Genomic DNA, 27,942 nt, shown 5'->3' with positions numbered 1-27,942 from the left:
GCACTAACTACTAGCGTTTAAACTCTTCCCGCCACCACCTTCCGACTCTTTAAGAGATTCTAAATGCTGGGAGGCAGAGGCAGGCATTCAGGTCATGTGAGCGCTGTGATTGGCTGTCACGCGATCAGAAAGCTTCCAAACACAAGTATGGATCAGGAGCTATGCGGTCCCCATCAGTTACTGTACTGGGAGTGCGCAGGGCATGAGCTCTCACACAGAAAGGTGTTTACATAAGGCCGAATATTGGTGTTAAAGCCCACCCGTCGAGAGGCTACATATATGCGTACCATCAGCGGGTACAGGTTAAGAGTCACTTTCACATTTTCCACCTTCAAAAACAAAAACAAAAAAAATCTCATACAGAAATAAATTACCATTTTTTTTTTTTATTGGTTCTGGCTTGGTTATGACATTTCAATACCTGAAAGCGTCTGTACAAAAGGCTTTTTTTTTTTTTTTTTTTTTTATAATGAACAGAAACAATCTTTGCTCTAAGGCACTAGTGTGGACATGAAGAGTGTAGAAAAAACTACTATGGTAAATTTGGCCACTCGACAAGAAGCCACTGTCACAGTCACCGTGAGGCAAGCAGAAAGCTTTATAAAAAAGGACGTCTGCAGAGTGGTAAGCCGGTTATCTGTATTTGTAAAAACCTTCTCCAGTCTTCTTTCCCAGCTTGTTCTCAGCCACCAGTTTATTAAGCAACTCACTGGGCGCAAAGAGATTGTTTTCCGGTTCCATCTGGTGCCAACCTAAAAGGCAAGTGGAATATGTTAGCTGAACAGTGATTTACATATATAAAGGCAAGACTACATGTCAAGGTGTCACATGCAGGTGGACTATGGTGGAGGATAAAGGAGGTTTTCAATCTATTTTTTCAAAAAGAAGCATAGAGATAGGCAGGCAACTTCTGCAGCCAAATAGTATAACTGTCCATACTAGGGTTGTTGAAAATAATTGTGGAATAGATGAATAGCGATGCAGCCTTGAATGATTCTGCATCTATGCAGAGAAGGGCTGCATCAAGATTCCATAAATAACATCACCCTGGCTCGTCTCCTGGGACAGCCCTGCCAGCGTACTTTCAAGTAAAAAAAATAAATAAAAATCACTGCCAGCCTCTGTTTCATGCATTCTTCCTACTCTGTGCAAATGTCAATGTAAACCGATGCCTCTAAATACTTTATTATCTTCGTTCTTTCATGGCTGGTCACGTGCCCTCCGCCAGCTACTCTCATCCTTCTCCTCAGGCTGTAGTTTTAAAATTGGAGGAGAGTGATGACGTGACTGGCCATAAAACAACAAAGATAATAAGGTATTTAGAGGCATCAGTTTACACATTGACACTTACACAGAGTAGGAAGAATCCATGAAACATTGGGTCTGGCAGTGATTTTTTCTGACAGGGTCTCCTGGGAGTGCAGGGGGGCTATTTAATGTGCAGGGGGTCTCCTCGAAGTGCAGGGGGGATGTATAATGAAAGGGGCTGTGAAATGTAAAGGGGGGCTGTGAAATGTAAAGGGGGGCTGTGAAATGTAAAGGGGGGCTGTGAAATTTAGTATTTACTGTTCAAAATAAATAATGTTGTTGTCTGCTGGGTTCAGACTTTGCTACATGCAAGTTGTTTTTCTTTTTTCTTTTAAGAGCAGATAAGAAATAAAAATTGAGTTTGTTGACTGCTTGAATTTTTTGATAAAAATCATGGGCAGTAATCGTGATGCACTGCGGAATTGAATCGAAGACAGGATAATCGTATTTGAATGAATTGTGAGACCAGTGAAGATGCGCACCACTAGTCCATACCATGGAGAAGCAAAATGGACAATCCTTGTGTCCAATGGCCTTCTTGCAATACTTTATATACATTTTCACCCCTAAAGATTTTCATTCATTTTGTAGTGATACACCTCTTAAATAAAATGGATTTAACCAGAATGTTAAATACACAAGAAAGCAGGCAAATTGACAGCTAAGGTTAAAGGATAACTATACTTTTAGTATAGTTATCCTTTACAATGTGTCTAAAAATAAGAACAAAATGTAATATGTTGCAGTCTACCAGTCCTAGATGGTCACTACATTAGTTTTCTTTTTAAAGGCTTTTTCCACTTTATTTCAGCAGGTCATCATGCCAGTAACAAACTGTCGAGTGACAACACTAATTTACTGAACTGTATCCATGGAGAAGCAGTGTTGTCATCTTTCAGAAGCAACAGGCGCTGTCAGTTCACATTTTTAATTTTCATACTAATTTTCTTTAATTCGCTTGATTGCAGATTTGTATTTAAAGTCGCTGATCTGCGGAAATGTCTGCCCCAGTTTCAGTTTTCTTGCACATTGGAGTCTCTCTGCTCAGTAACTGGCTCCATCCATCTTGCTTGCTCCCAGTCCTCTCCAGTTTTAATTTCCTTGTTGATAAACAACTTCCTCATAAGTCATGTTACCACCTCCTTACTTTACACTACTGGAGAAAGTAATGGCAATTCTGCCACTGTTGTGATTGCTCTTGGTGCAGGGAGCACCTGCCTTCAAAGGGGTCTTGCAAACCTTGAGGAAGTCAGAGCATGTTACTTTGCAGAGAGACACAGAGTGGTGGCAGCTTTTCAATTCATAATTATTTTCTTCTTGGGGGGAAAGCTAGACACAAGCTCAGATTTTAATTGTCATGTTCTATCACTGTAAACTTGCCCACTAAGTTCTGTAATTATAGAAATTCTGATTATTTTGTTTCTGAAGCTCAAAGAACAATAAAGCTAGTTGTAACTAGACAAACCTGAGCACGGATCACAGAAGTGCAGTTCGTTCTGCAATCCTGTGACCTGTTTTCAGCAAACAGCAGGCTAAGTTCTGCTGACAGCTGACATCACAGTCGGGATCCACTCAGAAGGATAGATTGGCAGCTGGCTCAGCCTCTCAGCAAGCCAGTGGGAGACTGAGCCAGCCCCTCCCACCCCCTCTATAGCCTAGCATTCCAGTGAGCGCTGGAGGGATACAGCAGAGAGCCACATACTGACAGTCATGGCTTTCTGCTCAGAGCGGAGGGGAGAACTCTGGGTTCAGCAGTGTTTGATTGCTCAGTTCCCAGTGCAGGACTGGCAGGGAACAGATGCAGCAACAAATCGATAAAAACTGGATTTTTGTAAGAACTTACCGTAAAATACTTTTCTCTCCATCTGGATATAGGTCACAGCGGACACAGGTAAACCTTTACGTGATCCCTCAGTAAGGACAAAAAGAGCATCCGATTTCCTCAAAGACTCAGTGACCGTCAGGTAAACCCTGACCGCCCAAACCACATCCAGAGAGTGCAAAGCAATTTCCTTGGGATGCCTAGGCTTAGGACAGAGTGAAGTCAACACAGTGTCTTCATTTAGATGGAAATCACATACCACCTTAGGGAGAAAAGACGGATTAGGTTGGAGTACCACTTTATCTCTGTGGAACACCAGGACAGCGCTGCCAACTCAGACACTCTGTGGGCAGAAGTAATTGCCACCAGAAAAGCAACCTTCTTGGATAAAGAAAGCAGAGAAATCCCCCTAATGTTCTCAAAAGGAGGCTTTTTAAGGACAGACAAAACCAGATTTAGATCCCACGGAGGCAGCAAGGATCTCCGTGGGGGAGCCAGATGAAGCACCCCCTGAATAAAAAAGCAAATCAAGGCAATAGCAGCCAACGGACCTTGGAAATAAATAGCCAAGGCCGACACTTGGCCCTTGATAGTGCCCAAGGCCAACCGCTGCTCAATCCCTTTTTGTAAAAAAGCCAAAACCCTAGCTATAGAAAACAAGCGAGGGTGCAGCTGCAGCGATTCACACCAGGAAATGTATGATTTCCACGTACGATGATAAATCTATCCTAGAAGTCGCCTTCCTAGCCTTCAACAGAGTAGGAATCACAGATTCAGAGAGACCCCTATCTCTCAACATCCATGTTATTAAAGCCAGTAATCGTAAAGCAGGATGGAAGATCGGTCCCTGGGACAGCAGATCCTCCCTCAGAGGAAGTCTCTACGGAGGATCGGCAACCATTTTTACAAGGTCTGCGTACCAAGACCGATGAGGCCAGTCTGGAGCCACCAGAATGATCGGAATTCCTTCCACCGCCACCCAGCAGAGAAGCTTTGGGAAGAGTTTTATCGGAGGGAAGGCATAGATCAGTCGATACTGGCTCCTAGGAGCCACCAAGGCGTTTGTGGCGTCGGCCAGAGGATCCTGAAACCTGGCCACAAACCTCTGGACTTTTTTGCTGAGGTGAGACGCAAACAGGTCTACCTCTGGAGCCCCCACCGGACACAGAGGAGATGAAACCCCTCCGGAAGAAGGGACCATTCCCCTTGATCCAGCACCTGACAACTCAGGTAATCCGTTTGCCAATTCTGCACACCCGGAATGTGGACTGGGAAAGAGACGGAACATTATCTTCTGCCCATACCAGAATCTCTGCCACCTCCTTGGCTGCCAGGACACTCTTGGTGCCCTCTTGATGATTGATGTAAGCCACAGCCGTGGCATTGTCTGATTGGATCTAAACCGGAGAACTGTGTAGTCGATTCATCCAGTGGATCAGGCAAAGCTTGATTGCTCTGAGCTTCAGAATATTGATCGGTAAGGAAGACACCTCTGTTGACCAGGTCCCCTGGGCAGAGAGTTTCCCCAGCACTCCACCCAAGCCTGACAGGTTGGCAATCGTGGTGACCACCGTTCAAAACAGTGGTAGGAAGGACCTGCCCTGACACAATGCTGGCGACTAGATCCACCAGGATAGAGCAGACCTCGTGAGTTGGCTCAAGCGTATCATTTTGTCTAAAGGCTATGGATCCCTGTTCCATTTGGTAAGAACCTCCTTTTGCAGAGGTCTCGAGAGACTGAGCAAACAGAACCCCCTCGAAGGTTGATACCCTCAGACCCAGGGCTCTCATGCAAGTCCGTAGTGAGGACAGATTGGTTTCCAACAGCAACCGGATCGACCCCTACAACTTCTGAAGTTTTTCCTGAGGAAGAAAGACCCTCACCAAGATGGAATTTAGCTTCAGCCCCAGAAAAGCCAACATTACTGAAGGCGTCAGAGCAGGTTTTTTTTAATTGATAGTCCACCCGAATTCCTGAAGGGTCTGAACTGTTTTTGACAGGTCGCCCAACAAAGCTGAGGGAGAGTCCGCTCTCAATAGATCATACAGATATCCCAGGATCGCAATCCATTTTTGACGCAACAAAGCCAATACCGGAGCCAGTACCTTGGTAAAGACTCTGGGAGTGGAGGCAAGACCAAAGGGTAATGCCACAAATTGAAAATGTTCCTCTGTCACCGCAAAGCGGAGAAATCGCTGGTGTCCACCGTAGATAGGGATGTGTAGATACGCATCTTTGATATCGATGGAAGCCAGACAATCCCCCTGATTTAAAGATGCTACCACCGACCTAATGGATTCCATTCGAAACTTCTCCACTCGCACAAAGTGGTTCAGAGCCTTGAGGTCCAGGATTGGACGCACCTTGCCCTCCTTTCTGGGCATCGTGAACAGGTTTGAATAGAAACCGTGAAAGCGTTCCTGCGGAGGAACCGCCACAATCACTCCTTGAGCAAGGAGATCATGCACTGTGTCTTGGAGATTCTTGAAACGATCCGGAGACAGGCGAAGATGTGACGGAAAGAACCTGTCCACCGGTGGGGACCGAAATTCGATCTTGTACCCGGAACGAATAAGTTTGTGAACCCATTTGAAGGAAGTCCAGGGTTCCTGAAAGAAGTGCAGATGTCCCCCCACCCCAGAAACGGGTGAGGTCGCCCCTTCATGCTGAAGAGGACTTGCCCACAGAACCAGACTGGCTGGTCTTGGTCTTGTCTGGCCATGGCTTTTTAGCCCCTCCAGAAACCCTGAACGGCTTACCTTTGTCTTGCGCCCCTGAGGCACGAAAAAACCGTCTATGAGCAGTGAAAATAGGCCCCCCGCTTACTACGGGGCGCCTTACCTTTGGAGGATTGAGGAAGAAGAGTACTCTTCCCACCAGTTAGACCTTTGATCAACTCATCCAGCGAGTCAGCAAAAAAAAAAAAAAAGAAAAAAAATCGCTCTCCCAGGAAAGGGAGATCCGTTAAGGCCTTCTTGGAAGCCTGGTCTGCCGACCAGCTCTTCAGCCAAACCATGCGTCTTATGGCAATCCCCACAGCCGACACTCTGGCCACCAGGGGAGCTACATCTAAGGACGCATCACACAGGAACACCAGGGCCTGGGCCATCGGATCCATAAGTTCCATCAACTCCGGGAAACTAAGTGAGCTAGGCTCCCTCGAAAAACCTTTACCCATTCCGTAACCGTCTGTGACACCAGAACAGACACAAAAATCGGTTTCAGGATTGAACCCCCCCGCCAACACATGAAGGTGGGTTGAAAGGGATTCAACCCGCCTGTCCACCGGGTCGGAAAACACCGGAGAATCATCTAGAGGCACTGTAGTAGATTTGTTCAACCTGGATACAGGGTGATCCACCTTAAACTGTACCATCCAACGGTTTAAAACGGTCTCTGCAAAGGGATAATGGCGTTTAAAGCACTTAGGCACTACTAGAATATCATGAAAATTGTCGGGACAAGGGAAAACCTTGCCCGATTTTTGGATTTTGTGGGAGCCAAAGGACACCCGTGTCCCTGTCGGTGTGGGCTCATCTGCCATTTTTATAGTTTCCATTACTGAAACAATCAGGGCTTCCACAAAAGCGCATTCCTGCGCTCAAGCTGAAGAGGACAGGTCCTCTTGACCATCCGATTGCGAGGACAGCGATCCTTCAAGGAGGGGGGGCATCTGTGGCGACCATATCAGCCTCTGAATCAGAGGACCCCACCGATGACGGTGAAGGCAGTGGCCGTTTTCGGCTATTAAGCTTTTTCATCACAAAATCGACTTTGGTCCCCAGGCTTTCCAGTGCTGCTAAAATTGCAGCCAGTGGCTGCGATATGGAAGGTCTGTTAGTCGCACTAAGGGGGTCTGAGGGTGAAACCGCTGCCTGGGACTCCATAATTAGTTCAAAATAAAACAGGTGTACTGTCTCTATAAGAGCACGGTCCCCACTGCCGATCACCGTGGAATGCGGAGTCCCCTTAAATATATTCAGATTGCAGAGTGTGCAGTGATATGCCCACAGAGACCCAGTACTTTACCACCTCTCTGAGAAACCTGCAGAGCCGATCTGTGCAGCAGGAAAGTGAAAATGAAAGTCACACGATATGACATCAGCCTGGGTAGAATGTGAAAGGTCACGCTGCCTGTGTAGTTCCATAGGGCTACACAAAAATGGCTGCTGAAGGGGAATGACAGGACCTCTTTCTAGTTGCTGGCAACCATTTTCTAGCTTGACCTGTGTAACACCATTTTCTTTCTTACAACTCTGACTTGTAATGACTTGTTTCAGTTAAGGTTACTTTAAGTCTTTAGTTAAACACGAACAATGACCTAAGTAAATCACCCGATATGTTTTTTCAGTGTTTTCACACCTTAGCTAAAGATACATTCTTTATCGCACATTAACTTCCTCTTTAGTTATACTAAGTCTTAGGGTCTAGACAAGGCATATTTTGCAATTTCTAACGAACATTCTGTTAAACTTTTGTGAGACATGACTCTTCCTGAGAGCACTCATTCCCCCCTCCCAACTGTATTTCCTGTTCAATACTGTGTATAATAGTTACCCCGCTTTGCAAATAAAACTAGAATGTTTTAGACTGAGCAGTGGTTGCACGTGTCTTCTTTAACAGGATAAAACATTCTCCAGAGCTCTGCCTTTTTTTGCATAGAACAGACTAGACTATTGCTATTAAGTCAGGGACTTAACTTTTGAATATACATTTAAAGGTATCTAGGGTGAATATAAAAGAGAAATCACCAACAGATTGGGGGCTACGTCTGGGATCGGAGAGAGAGCGGCCATCACGGGTCCAAGGATTCACCGGTCTGGGTAAGGAGATATTTTATTTTATCTGTTTGCCTGTCCGGTGGGACTTGGCCGTTTGGCCCTGGTTCCGTTCTTTGAGCCATAGACACCAAACGCTCAGGGAGCGTGTTGGATAATAGAGCAGCTCTGGGAGACGCTCTGGATTTTTTACATATATATATATATATATATATATATATATATATATATATATATATATATATATATATATATATATATATATATATATATATATATATATATAGAAGCTTCAGGGAAGCTTGAATACTAATATATATATATATATATATATATATATATATATATATATATATATATAGAGGCTTCAGGGAAGCCAGAATAATATTTTTCAGGGAAAGATATTATATGTTAGGTTGTTGAACCTGAATACGTTCCGGGAACGTATCGAGACAGTGTCTCTGGGAGACACAGGATTTGTCATTTATAAGGAAAGACAATATCCGGGGCTTCTGGGAAGCCCAGGGGATTTTTTCCTTGGGAAGAATCCCGTTCCTCTGGGAGGGACAAATAAAACGTCTCTGGGAGGCGTTGAAGCTGTCTTCAACAAAGACAGTTTTTTTATTTGGGTTTCAGGGAAGCCCAGGGGGTTTTAGGAAAACCCCGTTCCTTTAGTGAATAATAAATAGATGTCAGTCTGTTCTGTGTAGAAAACAAATACTTTCCTTTTCTTGCTTCTATCTTTCTATCGCATAGAAACTGTAAGATTTAGAGTCTAAGATAATTTGTTTGTGTGATCTAAAAAAGCTTATTTAGTAAGTAGATAAGTTCGTTCATCACGTGATTATTTTGTTATTCCATTTGAAAATATTGTCATATTGTATTGGAGTATTATATTGCTGGTTTGACATATATGGAAACTGTGTCTATAATTATATATGACTTGTAAAAATTGCGCCTGCTGACTGTTAATATAACACTGATAACGACAGTTTCATTATTACTGTAAAAATTGGCTGACCGATCGTAGGTTATCAGACAAATCAAGATAAATGTTTATTATGTGTATTGTCTGTTTGTCTATAATGGTGAGAAAGCCTTCTTGATAGCCACTATACCTGGGAGTATAAGGTGTAATATACATACACCAAATGGCTTTTCAGGAGGGTTTTTAACCATAAAGAGGGTCTAAGGACCCAGATACATTTAAGTGATTTTGTGAATGTGTAAATCTTAGAGACGTGTTTTGTTTATGCTTTTGTGAAATTATACTGAAGGTTTAGGTCTGATGCTGGCCATGCATGATACAATTTTCTTATAATTTTCAATGCGGTTTTCTTTAAATTTACCTTCAGCTATGTAGTACAAACCTCTGCCTAATTGAATACAAATGAATGTGTTTAATTTTGACCTTTTATTATGAGGTTTGTGGTGGATCTAACAGAAAATTGTACGATAAAGAGTTGTCTGGACATGAGTGGCCAGCCTTAGAGATATTAGGATACAAGTAAATCTTTTAGTAAATGTTTAGTTGTAATATAAAGTACATGGAAAAAGTGGGGCAAATTGGTTTATTTATGCCCCGTATTAGTACACAAAAAAAAAAAAAAAACTACAAAGAGCTACTAGAAGTGAAAGTGAAAGTCTTTAAATACGTAGATATAGACCACAGCGATTGCCTATAGACAGAAGACGGGTGAGAATTTGGCGTTTTTGGGCAGTGAAGTGTCATTGCTGAGTAGCACAGTCTTAGAATTCAAACATTTGCCGTTAATTTAAAGTCACAGTACATGTTAATTGTAAAACAGCAAGTTTCTGATTGGGCTACTAAAACTTTGTAAGGTTTTCAAAAAAGCCATAACAGAGAGCGATGTGGCTGGCTCTTTTGATCTGTCTAAAGAAAAGCAGCCTGTCAGGGCGCATTTCCAAGGACCTTATCAGAAGAGGCAAATCAAAGAGTAGGACATTTTCAACATAGGTCCCCCTATAATAATAATATTACCTTACAAATACCCCTGACCACACCTGCACCCCACAGTTTCATTCTCCAAGGCAGGTGTAGTTTTCTTCGTAATGTCAGACAAGCAGAAAATGTTTATGTGTCAGATACATTTAAAACTACTACATTTCCTTACACGAGGGGAAAAGAGGGGGGGTCACTTCTGCAAATGAACGGTCTCAGCATTCCTACACATATGCAATTATTTTTATAGAATTTTTTAGAAGTTTTGCCATTTATACAATTGTGCCCATCCTGTATGAGCGTAGTAATAATGAATAAAAACACTATTTTATAAAAAAAAAATAAAATAAAATAAGAAAAAATATAAATTGCCGTTGTCGGCAGGATATTTTGAAGTTATTTTTTATAGAATTATAGATAATGAAAAATTATATTTGGCAAATTATCCCCTATGTGAAGGGGAGCCTTCCTGCAAAATTTTGAAAATTGGCTATTTGCCAAGAAAGCGTTCAAATGTCAAATCTTTATTCCTGTTATAATTATGGAATTTATTTTTGGACAGAAAGAGTTACCGCAATTAGTGTGACCATTGGACCCTGTTGGCACAGAGCCAAAAGTTTCAAATCAGATTAACTTTTTATCTGATTATAGTTTTTAAATTATGTTTAATGTGTATCCTCTATTAAAAGAGGGGAACCTCTGGCCAGATTTTTGTTAGAATCTGAAAAAAAAAAAAAAAAAAAAAAAAAGTTTTTTGGAAAATTGGCACTAAGCCAAAAAGTTTTTTAGTTCTTAATCTGATCATAGCATGCAAGTGGTATCTGATATGCCATCTCTACTGACAGCCATACCATCCGATGCTACCCACTGTACAGTGATTGGTTTAAGTAGTGTGTTTTTTTTTAAAGCGTCCTATTGGACAAGGAGACACAGCCATCTTTGTTTCTTATTTTTCAGTCCAGGTAACTTACCTGGTGTAGAAATGCCTTAGGGCCAAGCAGACAATTCAATTGTCCGCTCTATAGTTCTCCAGACCATGCAAGAGGGGATGGACACCTGCTCATGGGTCAGTCCTGCTACAATATGTATATGACATATGTAGTCACTCTGTGGAGGCCAGTCAGAGCGAGTGAGTTTATTGAAGAAATGTACATGTATGTGGACACAAAGTGTCACAGGAATTATGACAGTGGTGTCAGGAAAGTGTTGTTTACCTTGGTTTTGTTCTCACAGAGGGTGATAGTAGAGTCAGTCATATAAGAAGTGGGTCTTGCCAGCCCACAGTGGGTCTTGCCCGCCCACAGGATCATTAATTGTTATGGATCCAGACTGCTCCTATCTATAATAACATTTTGAGACAAACCACAGGTCCAGAAATGTCACAAGAGATGTTAATGTTAACTGTGTTTATATATCTGGAAAATGCTATGGTTGTAGCGCCTGCACTGGGCCTCCCAAATCATGGAAAAATGTTTTGTGTTTATGCAAGGGACAATTGTAAGACCATGACAGGTGTACTTGCCCAGAAGTATGGTGGTAAACTTTGCCCTATAGTTTTTGTCCAAAGATGGTCGCAGTCCAGGCCTAAAGGCATGCCTGAAGTGACTCCGAACATAGCACAAAGCATCTTGTGAGATGGTAATAGAGATGGCCACATCATTTACCCTAGGTAGGCCCCAGTTTTAAATGGGCTACTGGTATTAAAGGTTGTGTTACACCACAACATGATATATAGGCAGCCATAGAGGGAGCAGAGGATGTTTTTGTAGTTAATTTCCTGCTCCAAGCCAAAAGATCACACATTATTGAAGCTACAAACACTTACTACAGAACAAGTTTTAAGGACTTAGGTGATGTTTTAGAAAAAGTTGAGAATCGCCTTTTTCTAAAAGAGGGGAGCTCTTGTGTGTATCCCCGCAGCTAGCGCCCCACTGTTTATTGCCTAGTATTATGGAATAGGACACAGGGGGTGGGAAAGAACATATGAAGTATTACTGACAGTTTAGTGCAAGCATATGTTGCTAGATGCATCACCTGTATTAGGAACAAACAATCCAAACATGAGCATCTCCAATACCCATCAAACCCATTCACACATCTACAAATAGATTTCACATATAGGCCCAAAGCAGGGAAGAAATAAGAGTTCTTTTTAGTCAAATAGTGGACGTGTTCAGCAGATGAGTGGAAGCTTTTAGGACCACAAAAAGGGAGATGCCCACACGGTGGCATGCATTCTCAATCAAGAGATTATTCCTGGATGGGGGTGCCTGCTATGAATTAGTCCTAATAATGCTCCAGCTTTCATCAAAAATCTTTCTTATCAAAAATATGCCAGGAACTAGTTAAAATCTTGAAAATAGATTATTATCCGCAGAGTTCAGGTATAATGGAAAGAATGAATAGCACAAATAAAGAGTAATTGAAACTTAAGAATCAAGTGGAACGGAACGAAAAGTTGCTCGCACCTTTTCTTTTCTTTTTACAGGAAAATACCCATCCCTTCAGGAAGGAGACGTGGTAGTAGTGAAGCTGTTGCCCAAAGCAAAGAAGCAAAAGGATTTCGCCTACGGCCCAGAGACCACTGTGGTAGCAGTTACCAGGACCGCTGTCTTGACCGAACACAGCCCTACTTGGATCCTTGCCACTAGAGTGAAGTTGGTGCAGACAGGACCTGAGCCAGAGGATCCAGAAGCAAGCAAGAAGGTACTAACGGGGGCAGACCACCCTGACCTTGAACAGGAGGATCCAGAAGCAAGAGAGGTACTAACGGGGGCAAATTGCCCTGACCTTGAACAGGAGAGTCAAGAAAAGGGGGTACTGACAGGGGCAGACCGCCCAGACCCTGTAGAAAATGACTTTTCCAGTTGCACCGGACTCAGCCAAACTATGGCTGCTGATAATCCTGATTCCATTTTCAGTGTTTTCCCTTGTATGGACTGTTACTAGCTGCATCTATCACCCTGAAAATTTGGGTGCCATGAGAAGTATATGCGGACCATACCCTGCATATGAGACGCATAACAGAACAAAGAGAGAATTGAGTATTGAGCATGGTGTAGATGAGAATCCACCCACTTTTCATAGTGAAATGTTACTAACAAAATTTAAATATGCTTATGCAAGGAAGTCAGGTTTTGAGAAATGTTGGATATGTAGCAAACTCCATCCAGAAACAGCCCGCATCCCTCTTATTGCTGTCCCTTTGAATATTACACAGTTCCTTAATGACACCTCTGCTACTTTAACTAATGTGCCAAGTAATAATAATATCACCTTCCCAGTAGATGGTAGAAGCCATTTCCTAGACTGGTGTTTCAGCCTGGGAAATAACACGTGTTAACCCTTCCATTTGCAAAAAGTCAATTCTTAATATTACTTCCTGCCAAGTCCCACCAGGAGACTCATGTTCCCTGTTTGACATATCAAGTCCTAGCTTAAATAAGACCATAAGGGATAATTACCAGAATTTCTCTAAAGACATACAACAAACAAATATTGGACCACCTTGTAACTGCAGTACAAAATAGACGCCTACAAGAATACATTGCCCAGAGACCCTTTTCACTGGGAAAAAGTATATATGTATGTTGTGGGAGGGAATGTTACCCCTGGGTCCCCCTCCATGTCTCAGGGTGGTGTTATTTAGCTTCAGTGGTCCCAATTATGGGAGTTGTGGATAATGACAACAATGAGCACATGCTTGAAGCAAGTGCACATCCAAGATACCCTTTAAGACATAGAATCAAAAGAGATCTGTTCAGCAAGGGAGACCTCGCGTGGGCGTGGCTCCCTTCCTGGACTGGGTGGTCAATCGATATGATGAAAAAATTAAATAAGTATTCTGGAATCATTGATGAGATCATGGAAAAGAATTCAGATGATATTAAGTTGCTGAATCTTGAACAAAGGGCCATTAGGAAGAAGTTAGAATTACATGAGCTAGCTATAGAAAGTATGAGTGCTGCCCTGACTGGCCTCTGTGAGCATACTGAGGACTATGAATGTTGCACTTGGATATACAATACCACTTTGGAAGTGCCAAATTATTATGACATAATTGCCCAACACAGAAAGGAGGTCAATAAGTTGCAAGAAGAGGCCCGTAACATTGCTAAAAGCTGGGATCCCTTTGTAGGTATGGGAGGTTTTGGTTTTGGAGGAGTGTTTTCCTGGTTAAAAGACATTGCTATGATGATTGTGATGATTTTACTTTTTCTATTATTTTTATATGCATTTTTTAAGCTTATTATGTGTTTAATCGCTAAAACCACAAAGAACCCAGACTCAGCTAGCAGAGGGGGATCTTATGTAAGTTTGTACTTTAACAGAGATGCTGAAAATGTTGACACATTTCTAACAGCTAGACAAGGTGTTCTGATCCAACAAACCCAAACCCCTTTTGATTACCAGGAATATGTAAAGTTTTATAAAGCTAAGAAAGCTAAGTCTACCGTTTAGGTGGGCAGGTTTAGGTCCTTATTTGATTATACTAAGGAAACAAAGGACATTGTCGCCTAACCTGCTATCCCTTTCCAGAGAGGCCTGGTGTCCTCTGATGACACCGTATAAATGATAAGGAGAAAAATCATGCATATGGAATTATGATTTTTTAGAGGGGATTGAAGGGGAATGACAGGACCTCTTTCTAGTTGCTGGCAACCATTTTCTAGCTTGACCTGTGTAACACCATTTTCTTTCTTACAACTCTGACTTGTAATGACTTGTTTCAGTTAAGGTTACTTTAAGTCTTTAGTTAAACACGAACAATGACCTAAGTAAATCACCCGATATGTTTTTTCAGTGTTTTCACACCTTAGCTAAAGATACATTCTTTATCGCACATTAACTTCCTCTTTAGTTATACTAAGTCTTAGGGTCTAGACAAGGCATATTTTGCAATTTCTAACGAACATTCTGTTAAACTTTTGTGAGACATGACTCTTCCTGAGAGCACTCATTCCCCCCTCCCAACTGTATTTCCTGTTCAATACTGTGTATAATAGTTACCCCGCTTTGCAAATAAAACTAGAATGTTTTAGACTGAGCAGTGGTTGCACGTGTCTTCTTTAACAGGATAAAACATTCTCCAGAGCTCTGCCTTTTTTTGCATAGAACAGACTAGACTATTGCTATTAAGTCAGGGACTTAACTTTTGAATATACATTTAAGGTATCTAGGGTGAATATAAAGAGAAATCACCAACAGCTGCCAATGCAAATCAATGGGAAGCACAGGGAAAGTTGCTGCACCATGCAGGTCAAAAGGGAGAAATTCTCCATATGCCCACACTAAAGATGGCAGCCCCCACGGCTCGCCATGCGGTCAGGGGACCCCAAATTGGAGGCCACAGAGGATCTACAACAAGACCAAGCAGGAACAGGTACCATTTTTACAACACCCCCCCCCCCCCGGATGCCGCAGCAATAGCGCCCCCCCCAGGTGAAAAACAGCAAGAAGGGCAGGGCTGGGGGAGGGGGGGCATGGGCCAGGTATCCTGACAGGACAGGGGGATCTTTTAGGAAGTACTAAGTCCTATCATCCCCAGGAGTGTGCCCGCTAAAGGATATTGGGGGGGGGGGGGGCTGCATTTACTCAACAAACCATTGACCGGGTGGACAGACCACCTCCTACCCGGAGTGGGGGTGCTGCCAGCCCAGAGGTACACTGCAACTCAGGGCGTTCCAGGTCGTTGACTCATCCAAAAACGGGGCTTGTCGTGGCGAGGCCTAGTGCGGGACTAGAACCTGCTCACGCTCGTAGGCCAGGCTGGGAGACCTTAAGGATCTAGATTATCCAGTGCGAAGCCTCAGCCGGCTTTTGCTTGTAGTTCACCAGGAGGAATCCCCCTGAACACTAACTAGCAGAAGTGAGTAAAAGAAAAACAAAATATTCTTAAAAGAATAAAAAAACTGAGACCAAAGTCCCAGCATGAAACCTAGGTCTTACTCCTTCACTAGGCAGAAACAAACTGGTATGCTGGAGAAGGGTGTGTGGGGGTTATGCCTATAGGGACAGCCCCGTAGGCGTGGTAAAGTGTTTTTTTCCTGCCTAGTACTACTCCAGTAGGGGGCAGCATAACCCAATGGTCTAAGAAGCATAAGGGCTGGTATGGCCAAATAAAATCCATGGCTAGGGTGCTTTCAAGAATTTGTATCAGCTAATTAGAAGGGAGAGGACAGCATATCTACTCTAATATGCATTTAATGTGTGCATCACCTAGACCTCCAATTTCCAAAATGGCAACCATTCTGCACTTTGACAAAGTATTTTCTCACCAAACCTAAACTGTAAATGTAATTCTGCTTTAATCAAGAAGATGCAAGATAGTAATGAAACTGTGCAAAACCTTACCTGTTGTTATGTGTAAAGCAGGTCTTGGGATTCTCTTATGACCTGAAGCCAGTATGTTTGGTAACACCAAGGACTCTAACATCAGAGACCCATCAGTGTGCTGCCACCACGTGACCCACTGTTTACAGATGACAGCATGGTTTTGCGCCCACATAGCTCGCCACAGTAATACCGTCTGTGTGATTACAGTTGGTCTAACTTTACAGTTTAGGTTTAAGATGAATGCATTTATTTATATACCGTCAATGATGAATTTGCTAGTGTCAAGGCCGACATAGTCCAAGAGTTCAAAAGGGCCCATTGGATATCCAGCTCCCAATTTCATTGCAATGTCGATGTCTTCTTTAGATGCATGTCCTAAAAAACAAATTAGGAAGGTTACCAAAAGATCATATAAAACAGAATGTATTTGCAGTGTGTTCTCCAATTAGTAAACAGAGTTTCCGTATGTTCACCTGCATTTCATTTTGGTTTTTTGAGTATTTCTTAACATGCATCTTAAAGGCTGAAAAAGCACAAGCAAAATGCAGATAAAACACAAATCAAATAAGTGTTGAAAGTGGAGATTTGCTAAACCAGGTAATAGCAGGTCACCTGCTTGACTGTGTGGTGTGGCAATGTGTATAAATCACAAGACTGGCTGTACAGAATTTCAAATCCTATGGCAGACTAAACAGTAGATATATACCACATCTATAGGAAGGCTGAACCACCAACAACTACCACTATCATACTTAAAAATGGCTGAATGCTGAAAATGGCTTATGCATTTCTGGGGGCCTAACCCCTTTTTATCAGAGCCTGAGGCCAGAGGTAGGGCCCCACAAACACAACAGTCATTTTCAACAATAGCGGTTGACAGCTATTCTGTTGGATGTTAGTTGTGGTTGTCCATCCTTCCTATAGATGTGCTTTGGTGATCATCTTGATATGCCTAATGATCTTTTAGGTTTGTAAATTTCATTCACATTTTAATTTCAATAAATAACTTTGCATATTTCACAAAGCCAATGCCCTCTGTGGGCTGTTTTTTTTGTAATGCATAATACCAGGTTTCCTTGGTAATACGAGCAGCCTGCTGTGGTGTAAGGAGCTAGAAGACGTATGCATACATCTGTGAGATATACCAGCTGGCCTCACTTGCTTGTGCCTGAGGCACTGTGGATTTAAAGGACTGTGAATAATTACCTGTTTACCTGGGGTTCCCTTTTAATTGTGCTCCAAGTTCAACACAATCAAAACCATGTCATTAGCAGTGTGTGTGTGTGTGTGTGTGTGTGTGTGTATATATATATATATATATACATATATACATACACATATATATATATATATATATATATATATATATATAAAATCACACATACATACACTGCTCAAAATTAATAAAAAGTGTTCCTTTAATAGAAAACACAGTTAGCATTGCATTTTGAACAGGCGTCAAGACTCTACTTTCTTTTAAAGAGGAAGTAAACCCTCCTCTGCAAGTTGTACCTATAGGTAAGCATATGATAAGGCTTACCTATAGGTACTGTAAATATCTCCTAAACATGTACGGTTTAGGAGATATTTACCTTTAATGCAGCCAGTGACGTCACTGGCGCATGCGCTCTGAAGGAACGGCTGATCGTGCCGTTCCTTCAGAGCCCCGTGCCGTGATCGTCGGCTCCCGCGCGCGGGAGTGACGTCACCGCGGCTCCGGCCAATCAGATGGCCGGATGCCGCGATCCCGGAAGACGGGCGACTGAACATGTCGCTCGTCATACAGGTAAGAGAGCGGCACGGCGGGGGCTCGTTCTAAGGTAAGTATTTCATAATGAGCTAGCATGCGATGCATACTAGCTCATTATGTCTCTCTCTTGCAGGTTGTAAAAAAAAAAATTAATTTTGAACGAGTTTACAACCTCTTTAACTATATCTTTGAATGTGGGAAGAGTACATTGAAAAGATGTGGCTCACCAACTCTACACTAGATGGCAGCAGAGTTCTGATTAAAAAAAAAAAAAAAAAAATACGTGTAGAAGGGACTGAGGAAGAATGTGTGATGGAGGAGTGTGGAGGTGGCGAGGTGCTTTGGAGCATACAAAAATTGAAACAGGTGAGTCAGTGGAATTGGGGACAGTACTGAAGACATTCAAAAGAAGACACCGACATTTTTTGGGTTAACAGGGACTGTGTCATGGAGTCCAGGAAGAGTATTAATAAGGATGTGGGCAATGGGGCAGGGTTTTGTCGCCAGGGACAGTTTAGGCAGGAATATCGGATAATGGAGCGGAGATTCCCACTCAGTGAAGTTGAAAATGAAATTTGGCATGCTGCACTGAATAACTTTGAGGGATTATACCATTTATGGTGGAGAAAGGGCACTGAGGGGGTTAGCACACGGCTGGGCACAATGGGGTTACTACACATATGCTGGGGACTGGCTGCTGAAGAGTAAATGCACATGCACTGGGTACTGGCAGCAGAGGGATTATTGCAATAAAAGCAGAGGGTGCTGAAATATTAAAGCACATCCACTGGGTGCTGAGTGCGGTGGTGTTTACTTAGCACCCTATACCCAGCTCAGGTAAGTCGATTACGGCCTACACTTAAAAAGTTCCTGGGGACTGAGCACTGACGAGATAATGCACCTGGGCTAAAGGACTGGGAGTTGTGGAGTCATTACATATGTGCAGAGGGATAGGCACTGTGCTCTTAATGCACCTAGGCTGAGGCTGGGTGCTTAGGAATTAATGCTTATAGGCAGGGGCATGGGTCACTGAGGGGTTAATGTCTTGAAGATCATTACTGCAGACAGGTAACTAAGGGGTTAACACTTTGGTGGGAGCTGATAACTGAGAGGTTAAATGCACATACATTGCAGCCTGGGTTAATGCACACACTCTGCTGGTGTAATACTAGCTAGATATTTCTGTGTACTGGAGAGGCATCTAAAGCTGGCCATACATTGATTGAAATTTGGCCAAATTAGGAGGAATAGGAGGAATTTGTGATCTAGGTGTATTGATTCCTGTTCTACAGAAGCCAATCTGTCAAACAGTAATGTTGGAAAACTTTTTTTCAATCAGTGGCTGCAGCAGCTGCTGATCAGTGTAAAAAGGTAAAGTTGATCCAGGGAATATCCGATTGCCTCTCGGGGGATCAGGAAGAAATTTTTTTCCCTGCTGTAGCAAATTGGATCATTCTTTGCTGGGTTTTTTCGCCTTCTTCTGGATCAACTGCAGGTATAGGATTGTGTATATGGGATTGCATGGAGTTTTTTTTTTTTTTTTAATTGGTTGAACTAGATATAAACTTGTGTCTTTTTTCAACCGGACTACTAGCCATTTACCTATATTCACTGTCCCAGCAGGAGGGATTCCTCCAACCACCTCATTTGTGTGGAAGGAGGAATCTTTTCTTTTTATCCCCCCCCCCATCCCCCCTCGTTTAGCCTGCTGACTGAACGGAAAAAAAAAATCATCAATGGCCAGCTTTCATGCTGGTATAGATAATGGGAAGGGGTGTGTGTGTGTGTGTGTGTGTTGGGGTACAGTATACATTGTACACTATAGAATGGAAAAACCAACCACAAACACAATTGTGGACTACTATTTTTTTTTTTTTAAAACTCAATTACCTCGCTCATAAAGGCGGACGGATTCCATCAAGTAGGGTACCAGAAGGCGGTTAACAATAAAGCCAGGAGTGTCCTAAAATTGCAAAGAAATATCAAATCACACATTAATAAAGCATTTTGAGTTTAATTAGAGCACACTAATATATATATATATATATATATATATATATATATATATATATATATATACACACACACATATACACACACATACACAGTATATATAGATAAATAAAATAACTTTTTTTTTCCCCAACAATGTTTTTTTTTTTTTTTTTTTTTTTTTTTTAAGTTTCAGAGGGACAATCGTATACAAGCAGTATATAAGAGAGGACAATAAGTAAACTCTTTATGAGGATATGGTTAATGCACTACAAAGAGAATAAAAAGGAACAGCTTGGTTTCAACACTTCTCTATATTTTAATGTGGAATAGAACATATCAGTAGAGGGTAAGAGTCAAAAACACAGGTTGGCAGGAGGACAATAAACAGCCAAACTGTTAAATACAAAAGTTGAATAAACATTTGTGAACAGATTTAGGCTGTGAGCACAAGGGTGTAATTGTCCATGCAGAGTAAAGACCCTGTGTATTTTTGTTTTTCTGGATGTCCTAGAGCTGTGTACATCCGGCTTTACTTCAGACATGAATGGGTGAAGATGGCTGTACACAGCTATCTGCGTAGAGTAGCGCACACACAGACAGACATAATGCACCTAACATGTTCTGGAGCATTACGTCTGTGCACTTGCACTACTCTATGCAGAGTATGTTTGCCTGTGTTGCCCATCCATTGAGAGCATGGTTTCTTGGTACTGAGAACTAGAATGAATACAGAGAAAAAAAAAAACACTAGTGACACTTTTCTGGTCCCCTAAAATGCACTGTACCAGATTAAAAAAATACCTACCCCAGTTTCAGTAGCTTTACCACCATGTGGCAGATTCAGGTCGTTCTTAATAGCCCCACTTTTACAAAGTGCTCCCATTACAGCACCAAATTCAAAAAGAATTACCTCCAGTTTATTAGATAAACTGGAGGTAATAAAAGTGGCTGTAAACCTCAGACATGATATATAAACAAGGCATCTACCTCTATAGTGTGTACTTGTCTCAATGCAGAGCACTAAGCACCATTTCTCCCTGCTGTCTAGATCCCTTGCTATCAGCATGACAATTTTTTTCTGACAAGAGAAAAAAAAGTGACAGGGAAGAAGCTGCAACACATAGTCTGTGATTGACAGCCTCCGCTCAGTTCCTGTGTGAAGGGGGTGTGTCTCTTCTCTCCAATCAGCTCACAGAGCTCCCCTCACTGAGCTCTGCACTGTGTAATATCAGATCTCTGCCCCCTGTTTTCCTGAAAGCTCAAACAAGCTATATAAATTCTGGATGTGTAAAGAGAAGACTGAAGATAAATGGGTACAAGTTATGTAGGAGGATTGGTTTCATCTCTGTATCACCTGAGGCCAGGCACTTCACTGGGTATATGGAAGGGTTTACAACCACTTTAAGACCAACTCTAACATGGCGTACAGAGACAGGCAGAATGCCTGTCTCTGAACACTGTAGCATGCAACTTCTTTACCGCCACTACCGCCTCCACCTCCTATTGGTTTTTTAAGGATGCTGATGGCTTCACAGCTGACAGCCTTCTAGCGACCAGTGACGCCGACAGTGGATGGAGCCTGATGGGGAAGCTAAGACACTAGTTCTTCATTAGGTAAGCTCTCTTGACTGACAGTAGGCAGTGGGTGGGTTCTATAGCAAATAAATAGCTGCGCATTGGCTATGGATCTGCCCACTACCTGCTGTCAATCACAAGGAGAATGGACCTAAAGTATGTGAATCTCCACAGGTTCTGTCCACTTAAAACTCTTCGACTGCTGTACTGTTTTTATAATAGCTGCAGCGGAGGGGGAAGGAGCTCAGCTGCACTAAGGATGGTGTGTTCATAAAGGAGACTGCAGTCACAGTGCACCTTCGTATATGGTGCTTGTCCCAAATTTATGTATCTATTTAGGACAGGTGCATGAAACTTATCTACACAGACATTTAGTAAGGCACTCTATGAATTCCCATGAATATTCTTATACTTAATCAATATCATATCTTAAATTACACAAACATTCTTGAATTTTATATAGACATTTGTAAACCTTTGGAATATATACTTTGTTATTCACCATGTGTTTCTGGGGCCCCTTAAATGACCAAGGCTGGTCAAATACCAGTTTTTATGATAGGTACCTCATTAGGATAAATGTGAAAAGGCCTAGAGCTGATTACAGAACAAATTATAATCTTGCTCTTCCTTACCTTACATGACACGGGTGTCTTTCCAAGTGCTTTGCTAAAGTCTAAGAGAGAGTCGAAAGTTGTCTGGCTTGTCATAGGTGCCTTAATGACCTTAAAGAAAAGATAAGACCTGTAAACAACAAATGATTACTTCATTCAGCATAAAATAATTTTTTATACATTATTCAACAGACAAGCTATATTGCAAAAAGTGTGGGATATCCAGCGATACCTTATAGGTAATAATATATGGCTTGTCTTGTGATGGGTTGCTGCATACAACCCAATTGTGTTCCCACAATGTGACTCGCATAATGAGAGTGTGTGTTGTTGCACCTAATGCCCTTAGTAGTGTCAATAAAAGAATTGTGTTGTGAAGTGCAAACAAACCCTAAAATCTTCCTCCTTAGTTTGTCCTTGGTAAATAGTAAGTGGGTCATATATAAAAATCGATATATATTAAAAATGAAAACTGGTTCCTAGGTAAACTCTAATACAGGGATTATAAATGTGAAACACAAATATGTACTTGGAAAAAAATAAATAAAATCAACAACTGAATGGCGTGATCGCAAAATCACAATTTTGCAATATAATTGCATAAACAAAAATAAATCCTTAAAAATGCAACATGTATATGCAATTTATAAAGTGAATCCATATTATTAAGAACAAGTGCAACCAAAGTCTGAAACTTTCCTCCTTAGTGTCCTTTATAAATAATATTGGTGAATACACAAATCTAAATTGATCTCAGAAATCCAAACCCTGGTTCCTAGGCATGCTCTAAATCAGTGCAAATAAAATGTGAACAATGCAAAAATCACAAATTCGCAGTATAATCGCATAAAATGCAACATGTATATACAATTCATAAGTGAGTCCATAAACCTCCGTAATCACAAAAGTGGCTGGTGCACTATTTATTAACTTTTTGCACCATTTATTATTTGTCATTTTTTGTGAACAGATCGTGGCTACTTATTAACAAAAAAAATATTTTTGATGTAATTCACTTGATACATCGTTCTAGGCAACAAGAGTTTCCCTTATCTAGTGACACTTTGCCATCTGGACATTCACTATTGTTTGATTTTGCTTATTGCACATTGTTTATTGCATCTGTTACCTAATCGTTTTTAAGATAATATCTCAGTCAAAAACAGCACACCTTATTTATTTTACAAGGAATGCATACCAGGTTTGTTATTTTAAAAAAATAACTAACAATCACTTTGATTTTATCTGTATTAGGTTTGTAATTCTTCATTATCAGCTGTAAACTAGATTTTAACATGGTCTATCCCAGCAAATGGTTACAAATTTAGAAACTGCCCTTCTGCATTGTATACTAATGAGGGATCGCTTAGTCTGTGTGGGGGCAGAGACACTGCGAGACTCTCCAGAAGTTCCTAGAATCAGCCATGACACCTTCTCCCTAGAAACATCTAAAACATAAGAAATCATTTTTAAACTTTTTCTTTTTTAGCCATGCTGTGGGAATGGGACCACAAACAGTGAGGTTTTATCAAATTGGACTACAAAAGCGGAAATACGCTGTAAAGAACTTTCACGGACTGATGCCAGATTTTCTAATTTAGGCTTCTTTCACACGGCCGCTCCGCATTTCTTCTCCGCTGCGGGACTTTTTTTTTTTCACCGAGTGGATGACACTTGTGTCATCCGCACCGTATGCCCGCATATCATCCCATCTGTTTGCGGGTGATATGCGGACATAATGTAAGTATATGGCATTGCGGATGTCAGCGGATGACACCGCCGACATCCGATTTTCCTTCCTTTCCGTTTTTTGAACAGATGAAAAAATAGGGTTCTGTTCCGTTCCAAAAAAACGGAACAGAACTGAAAGGAAGAAAATCGGATGTCAACGGATGGTATTCCGATGACATCCGCAATGCCATTCACTTACATTATGTCCGCAAATCATCCGCAAAAAAATAGGATGATTTGGGGACAAGCGGAGCGGCCGTGTGAAAGAGCCATACAGAAAGGATATTACAATGCCAATTCTGACAGCCACCCAGCTTTCCAGTTCTTTAATAAAGTGATTTGGCACTCCAGTGTGAAACAAAGCGATAATCTTATGATAAACCTCCACTCTAATGATCTCATTACCAACACTGATTTTTTTTATGCTAAAATACATGCCTATTTATAGTGCCACAATACATGTCTATTTATAGCGCAGAGATTCTTGCAGACTCATGCTAAGCCCAAGAGCGCGAAGTATGGCCAAGCTGTAAGATATGCAAACTGTGATCACTGCATACAATTACACAACTACAAAATGCAGGTTTATGGTGGTGAAGGGCCTTCTATAAACTGAGGACTTCCGATACTTAAAGCGGTACTCATCTCCCCTCGCCCCCCCATTTTTTTCCCCCCGACTTACCTGCAATGATGCAGTTCGGTTCAAAGCATACTCATCCACACAGCGAATCCAGCGTTTTCCTGCTGTAATCCGCTATTCTGGAGCCACACAGCAAATCTCATTCAGCCATCTTGGTCCTATTCATTTGGCTGACTCTTCTGAGTGCAGCCAGCTCTAAACACACGCTGAACCCCCTGATCCATTAGCCGCTTGAGACATTTGATGGAAGTATCCCAGGAGGTTGCAAGACCAGGTACACATCATTCTGGCCTAAGCCACACTGAGCTGCACATGGTGATGGCTGAAAACTCTGAGAAAGTTGTCAGCACCGGAAAGTGCTTGCAGGTGTTACTGGCAGAGAGGTGGGTATTGGGGAGTTTAGTCCTGTTTTAACCACTTCAGCTCTGGAAGGTTTACACCCCTTCATGACCAGGCCATTTTTTGCGAAATAGCATTGCGTTACTTCAAATTATTATTGCACGGCCGTGCGCCACTGTACTTATAAAACTGACCCCCTTTTTCCCCACAAATAGAGCTTTCTTTTGGTGGTATTTGATAACCTGTTTTTTTTATTGGTATTTTTTGCGCTATAAACAAAAAAAAAAAACAACAATTTTGAAAAAAAAAAAATATTTTTTATTTTCTGCTATAAAATATACCCAATAAAAAATGTTAAAAAATCTAATTTCTTCATCAATTTAGGCAAATAAGCGTATATTAAATTGGTTTGCGAAAAAGTTATAGCTAGTAATAGCGGTGATCAGCCATTTCTAGTGGGACTGCGACATTGCGGCAGACAAATGTGGCACGAAGTGACGCTTTTTGGGGACCAGTGACACCAATACAGTGATCAGTGCTAAAAAAAAAAAATGCATGACAGTGGCAGGGAAGGGGTTAACATCAGGGGCGATCAAAGGGTTAAATGTGTTCCCTGGGAGTGCTTGCTAATTGTGGGGGGTGTTTCGACTGGAGGAAGACAGAGATCCGTGTTCCTGTTTAGAAGAAACACAAGACCTCCATCTTCCCCTCTGACAGAACGGCGATCTGCCTTGTTTACAAAGGCAGACCCCCGTTCTACCTCTCTTGCAAACGATCGCTGGGTGCCAGCGAACATCAGGTCCACTGGACCTGCTGATTGGCTCCTGCTATGTCCAATCACAGCGAGAGCGGGTCGCTAGCGGCATGTATGCGCGCCCCAGACCTGAAGAAAAGAAAAGATGTACAAGTATGTGATTTTGTGCTAAGGGCCGCCCCGCCGCAGTAAATTTATGCGTGGGGTGATCCAGAAGCGATTAAAATGGCAACTGGTCCCAAAATAATTGCAAGTAGAGGCCTTTGAAAATTATTTCAAGATGGTTTTGGTGGTCACGTCGGCACCTAGCAAAATGTTTAGCAGTTAAAGTGATATTAGGCAATTATGTGATTTTTTTTTTTTTTTTTTTTTCGGAAGCTGATTGAATCACTTGCTTAGTATGTGGTTTCTTTATCTTTTAACCTTTGTCTATGTTCCAGTTTAATCTGGTGCCATTTCCACTGTCCCAGTTCCTTGTTTCGCTCCTTTCTCTTGCAGCGTCCTATGGAGCCACCCTTACATGCAGGGGCTAGAGATGTGACTCTCTACACAGTGTGCATCTATAAAACACACATCCCTATAGCCCAGGATGGCAAGACACTCACCTGTTCCTTCCTCCTCCCCTTCCCAAAGGTAATAGACTGGCTCAAGACTGCACTTTCCACTGTTCACTCTTTCCTGTAAAGACAGGAAGTTCAGGGAAGCAGCACTGAGAGAGCAGGAGCCAGCAACATTAAAAAGTTGTAAACCGCAATTGCTGGGTTAAAGTTTTTACAAATTAATAGTTTAGTGGCAAATGGTTATTTTATTGTGCTCAGTGTGTTAACGGATACGTTCACTTAAAAATAATAAATGCACATTTTTTGCAGGTAAAAAAATGTGCATTTCTTTTTTGGAAGCTGTAAAGCATTGCACTAGTGATCAGCAGATTGCTGGTGCCATGCAGGTCTCCGTATGGGTAAACAGATACAATCTGACAGGAAGCATTAATGAACTACCATGGTGCTCCACAGAGCCGGTGGTAGTTCACTGAAAACTACAAGCGGACAGCCGCAAAGACCCTGAATATGGGTGCAACATGTAACATGTTACGAAAGGTAAAATTATCCTTTAAAGGAGATGTTCACCTTTTTAAAAAAAATAAATGCACATTTTTATGCAGGTGAAAAAAATGTGCATTTACTATTTTGGTCTTTGGAGCCTGTAAAACATTGCACCCACTATCAGCAAATTACAGGTGAAATGCCAAGCTCCTGCAGACTGTCAGTATAGCTGTCTGCCCGTATCTCTGAAACAGGCAGACAATTACTTCAGTCCAGAAAGTTCAATGACTACGAGAACAGTAACCTAGTGTAATCACAGGGAATTACAAGCCGTCAGCCGCAGAGGCCGACAGTAGATGTAGGCATTCATTCACAGAACTCTGTGACTGAATGAGCTAGCCCTGCGGGGGGGGGGGGGGGGGGGGAGCCCCACTGGCACGCTCTTTTCAAATTATGACAGTGGGTGCGGGAAGAAGATCCCCGCCCGATGTCACAAGAAGGGCGGAATTGGGAAGGGGTTGCAGGAGCAGGTTACATGTTCCACCCTAAAAACGGGCGGAACATGTAACATGTTCCCAAAATTGAACGTATCCTTTAAGAAGGATTCTGTTCTAAGTCACCTTTAATGGGGTTGGATTACTAAAGGTAGAAAGGCTGTTCACTTTGCAAGGGAAGCTAAAAAGCTTTGTTCACTGTACACTTATTGTATAACTGCCTTCTTGATACAATGTAATGGGAGAATAAGGCCATTGCGTAAAGACATCTTGTGTTGCTATGCAGTGACACAGAGAAAATCAAGTTTACAGGGCCATGTAAAATATCCACTACTAATAAGCAATTATAATACTCAGACATCAAATCTATAAAGATTACAAAAAGCAGGCCAACCGTTTGGCAACTCCCTTATTTACAGACGTTACACAACTTATCACACTAGAGCGCAAAGGTCCAGATAGTACAGCTTACCTCCACCAGCTTCATCATTGGGACAGGATTGAAGAAATGTAAGCCTCCAAACCGGTCCTGTCTGGTTGTGCAATTGGATATGTCAGTTATTGGCAAGGAAGAAGTGTTGCTGGCAAATATGGTATGTCTGTCAAAGATTGAAGGGCAAAATGGTCAAGAACATGTACTGCATTTACAGAGTATGTATATGAGCGGCTATATGGCATGGTTTCATGACACTTATTCTTATGCCAACTGCACAATCTCTCCTTATACTCTGTTTCTCACACAACTGCAAAAGCCACATTTCTGAACTGCTGAGATTGCAGGATACGCCCCAAATACAAC

At 41.9% G+C, this 27,942-nt stretch overlaps 1 protein-coding gene across 1 annotated transcript in view; it reads right to left on the bottom strand.

Annotated features, from left to right (window-relative positions):
* Window positions 1–608: 608 nt before the first annotated feature.
* Window positions 609–27,942, bottom strand: part of HADH (hydroxyacyl-CoA dehydrogenase) — a gene marked incomplete at its 5' end in the record, with an annotated part of 41,538 nt that continues 14,204 nt past the window's right edge. The window contains 5 exons of the mRNA XM_082243463.1: window positions 609–752; window positions 16,467–16,583; window positions 19,849–19,921; window positions 22,164–22,253; window positions 27,616–27,742. Of these exons, the coding sequence (XP_082099589.1) occupies window positions 634–752; window positions 16,467–16,583; window positions 19,849–19,921; window positions 22,164–22,253; window positions 27,616–27,742 (526 nt within the window). The 3' untranslated portion in view covers window positions 609–633. The remainder of the gene's footprint in view (window positions 753–16,466; window positions 16,584–19,848; window positions 19,922–22,163; window positions 22,254–27,615; window positions 27,743–27,942) is intronic.

Source organism: Pelophylax lessonae, assembly GCF_965119305.1.
Source record: "Pelophylax lessonae genome assembly, chromosome: 1".
Classification (NCBI taxonomy): Eukaryota; Metazoa; Chordata; class Amphibia; order Anura; family Ranidae; genus Pelophylax; species Pelophylax lessonae.
The sequence above is the reverse complement of the archived record's forward strand: the minus strand, read 5'-3'. Positions and strand labels throughout refer to the sequence as shown.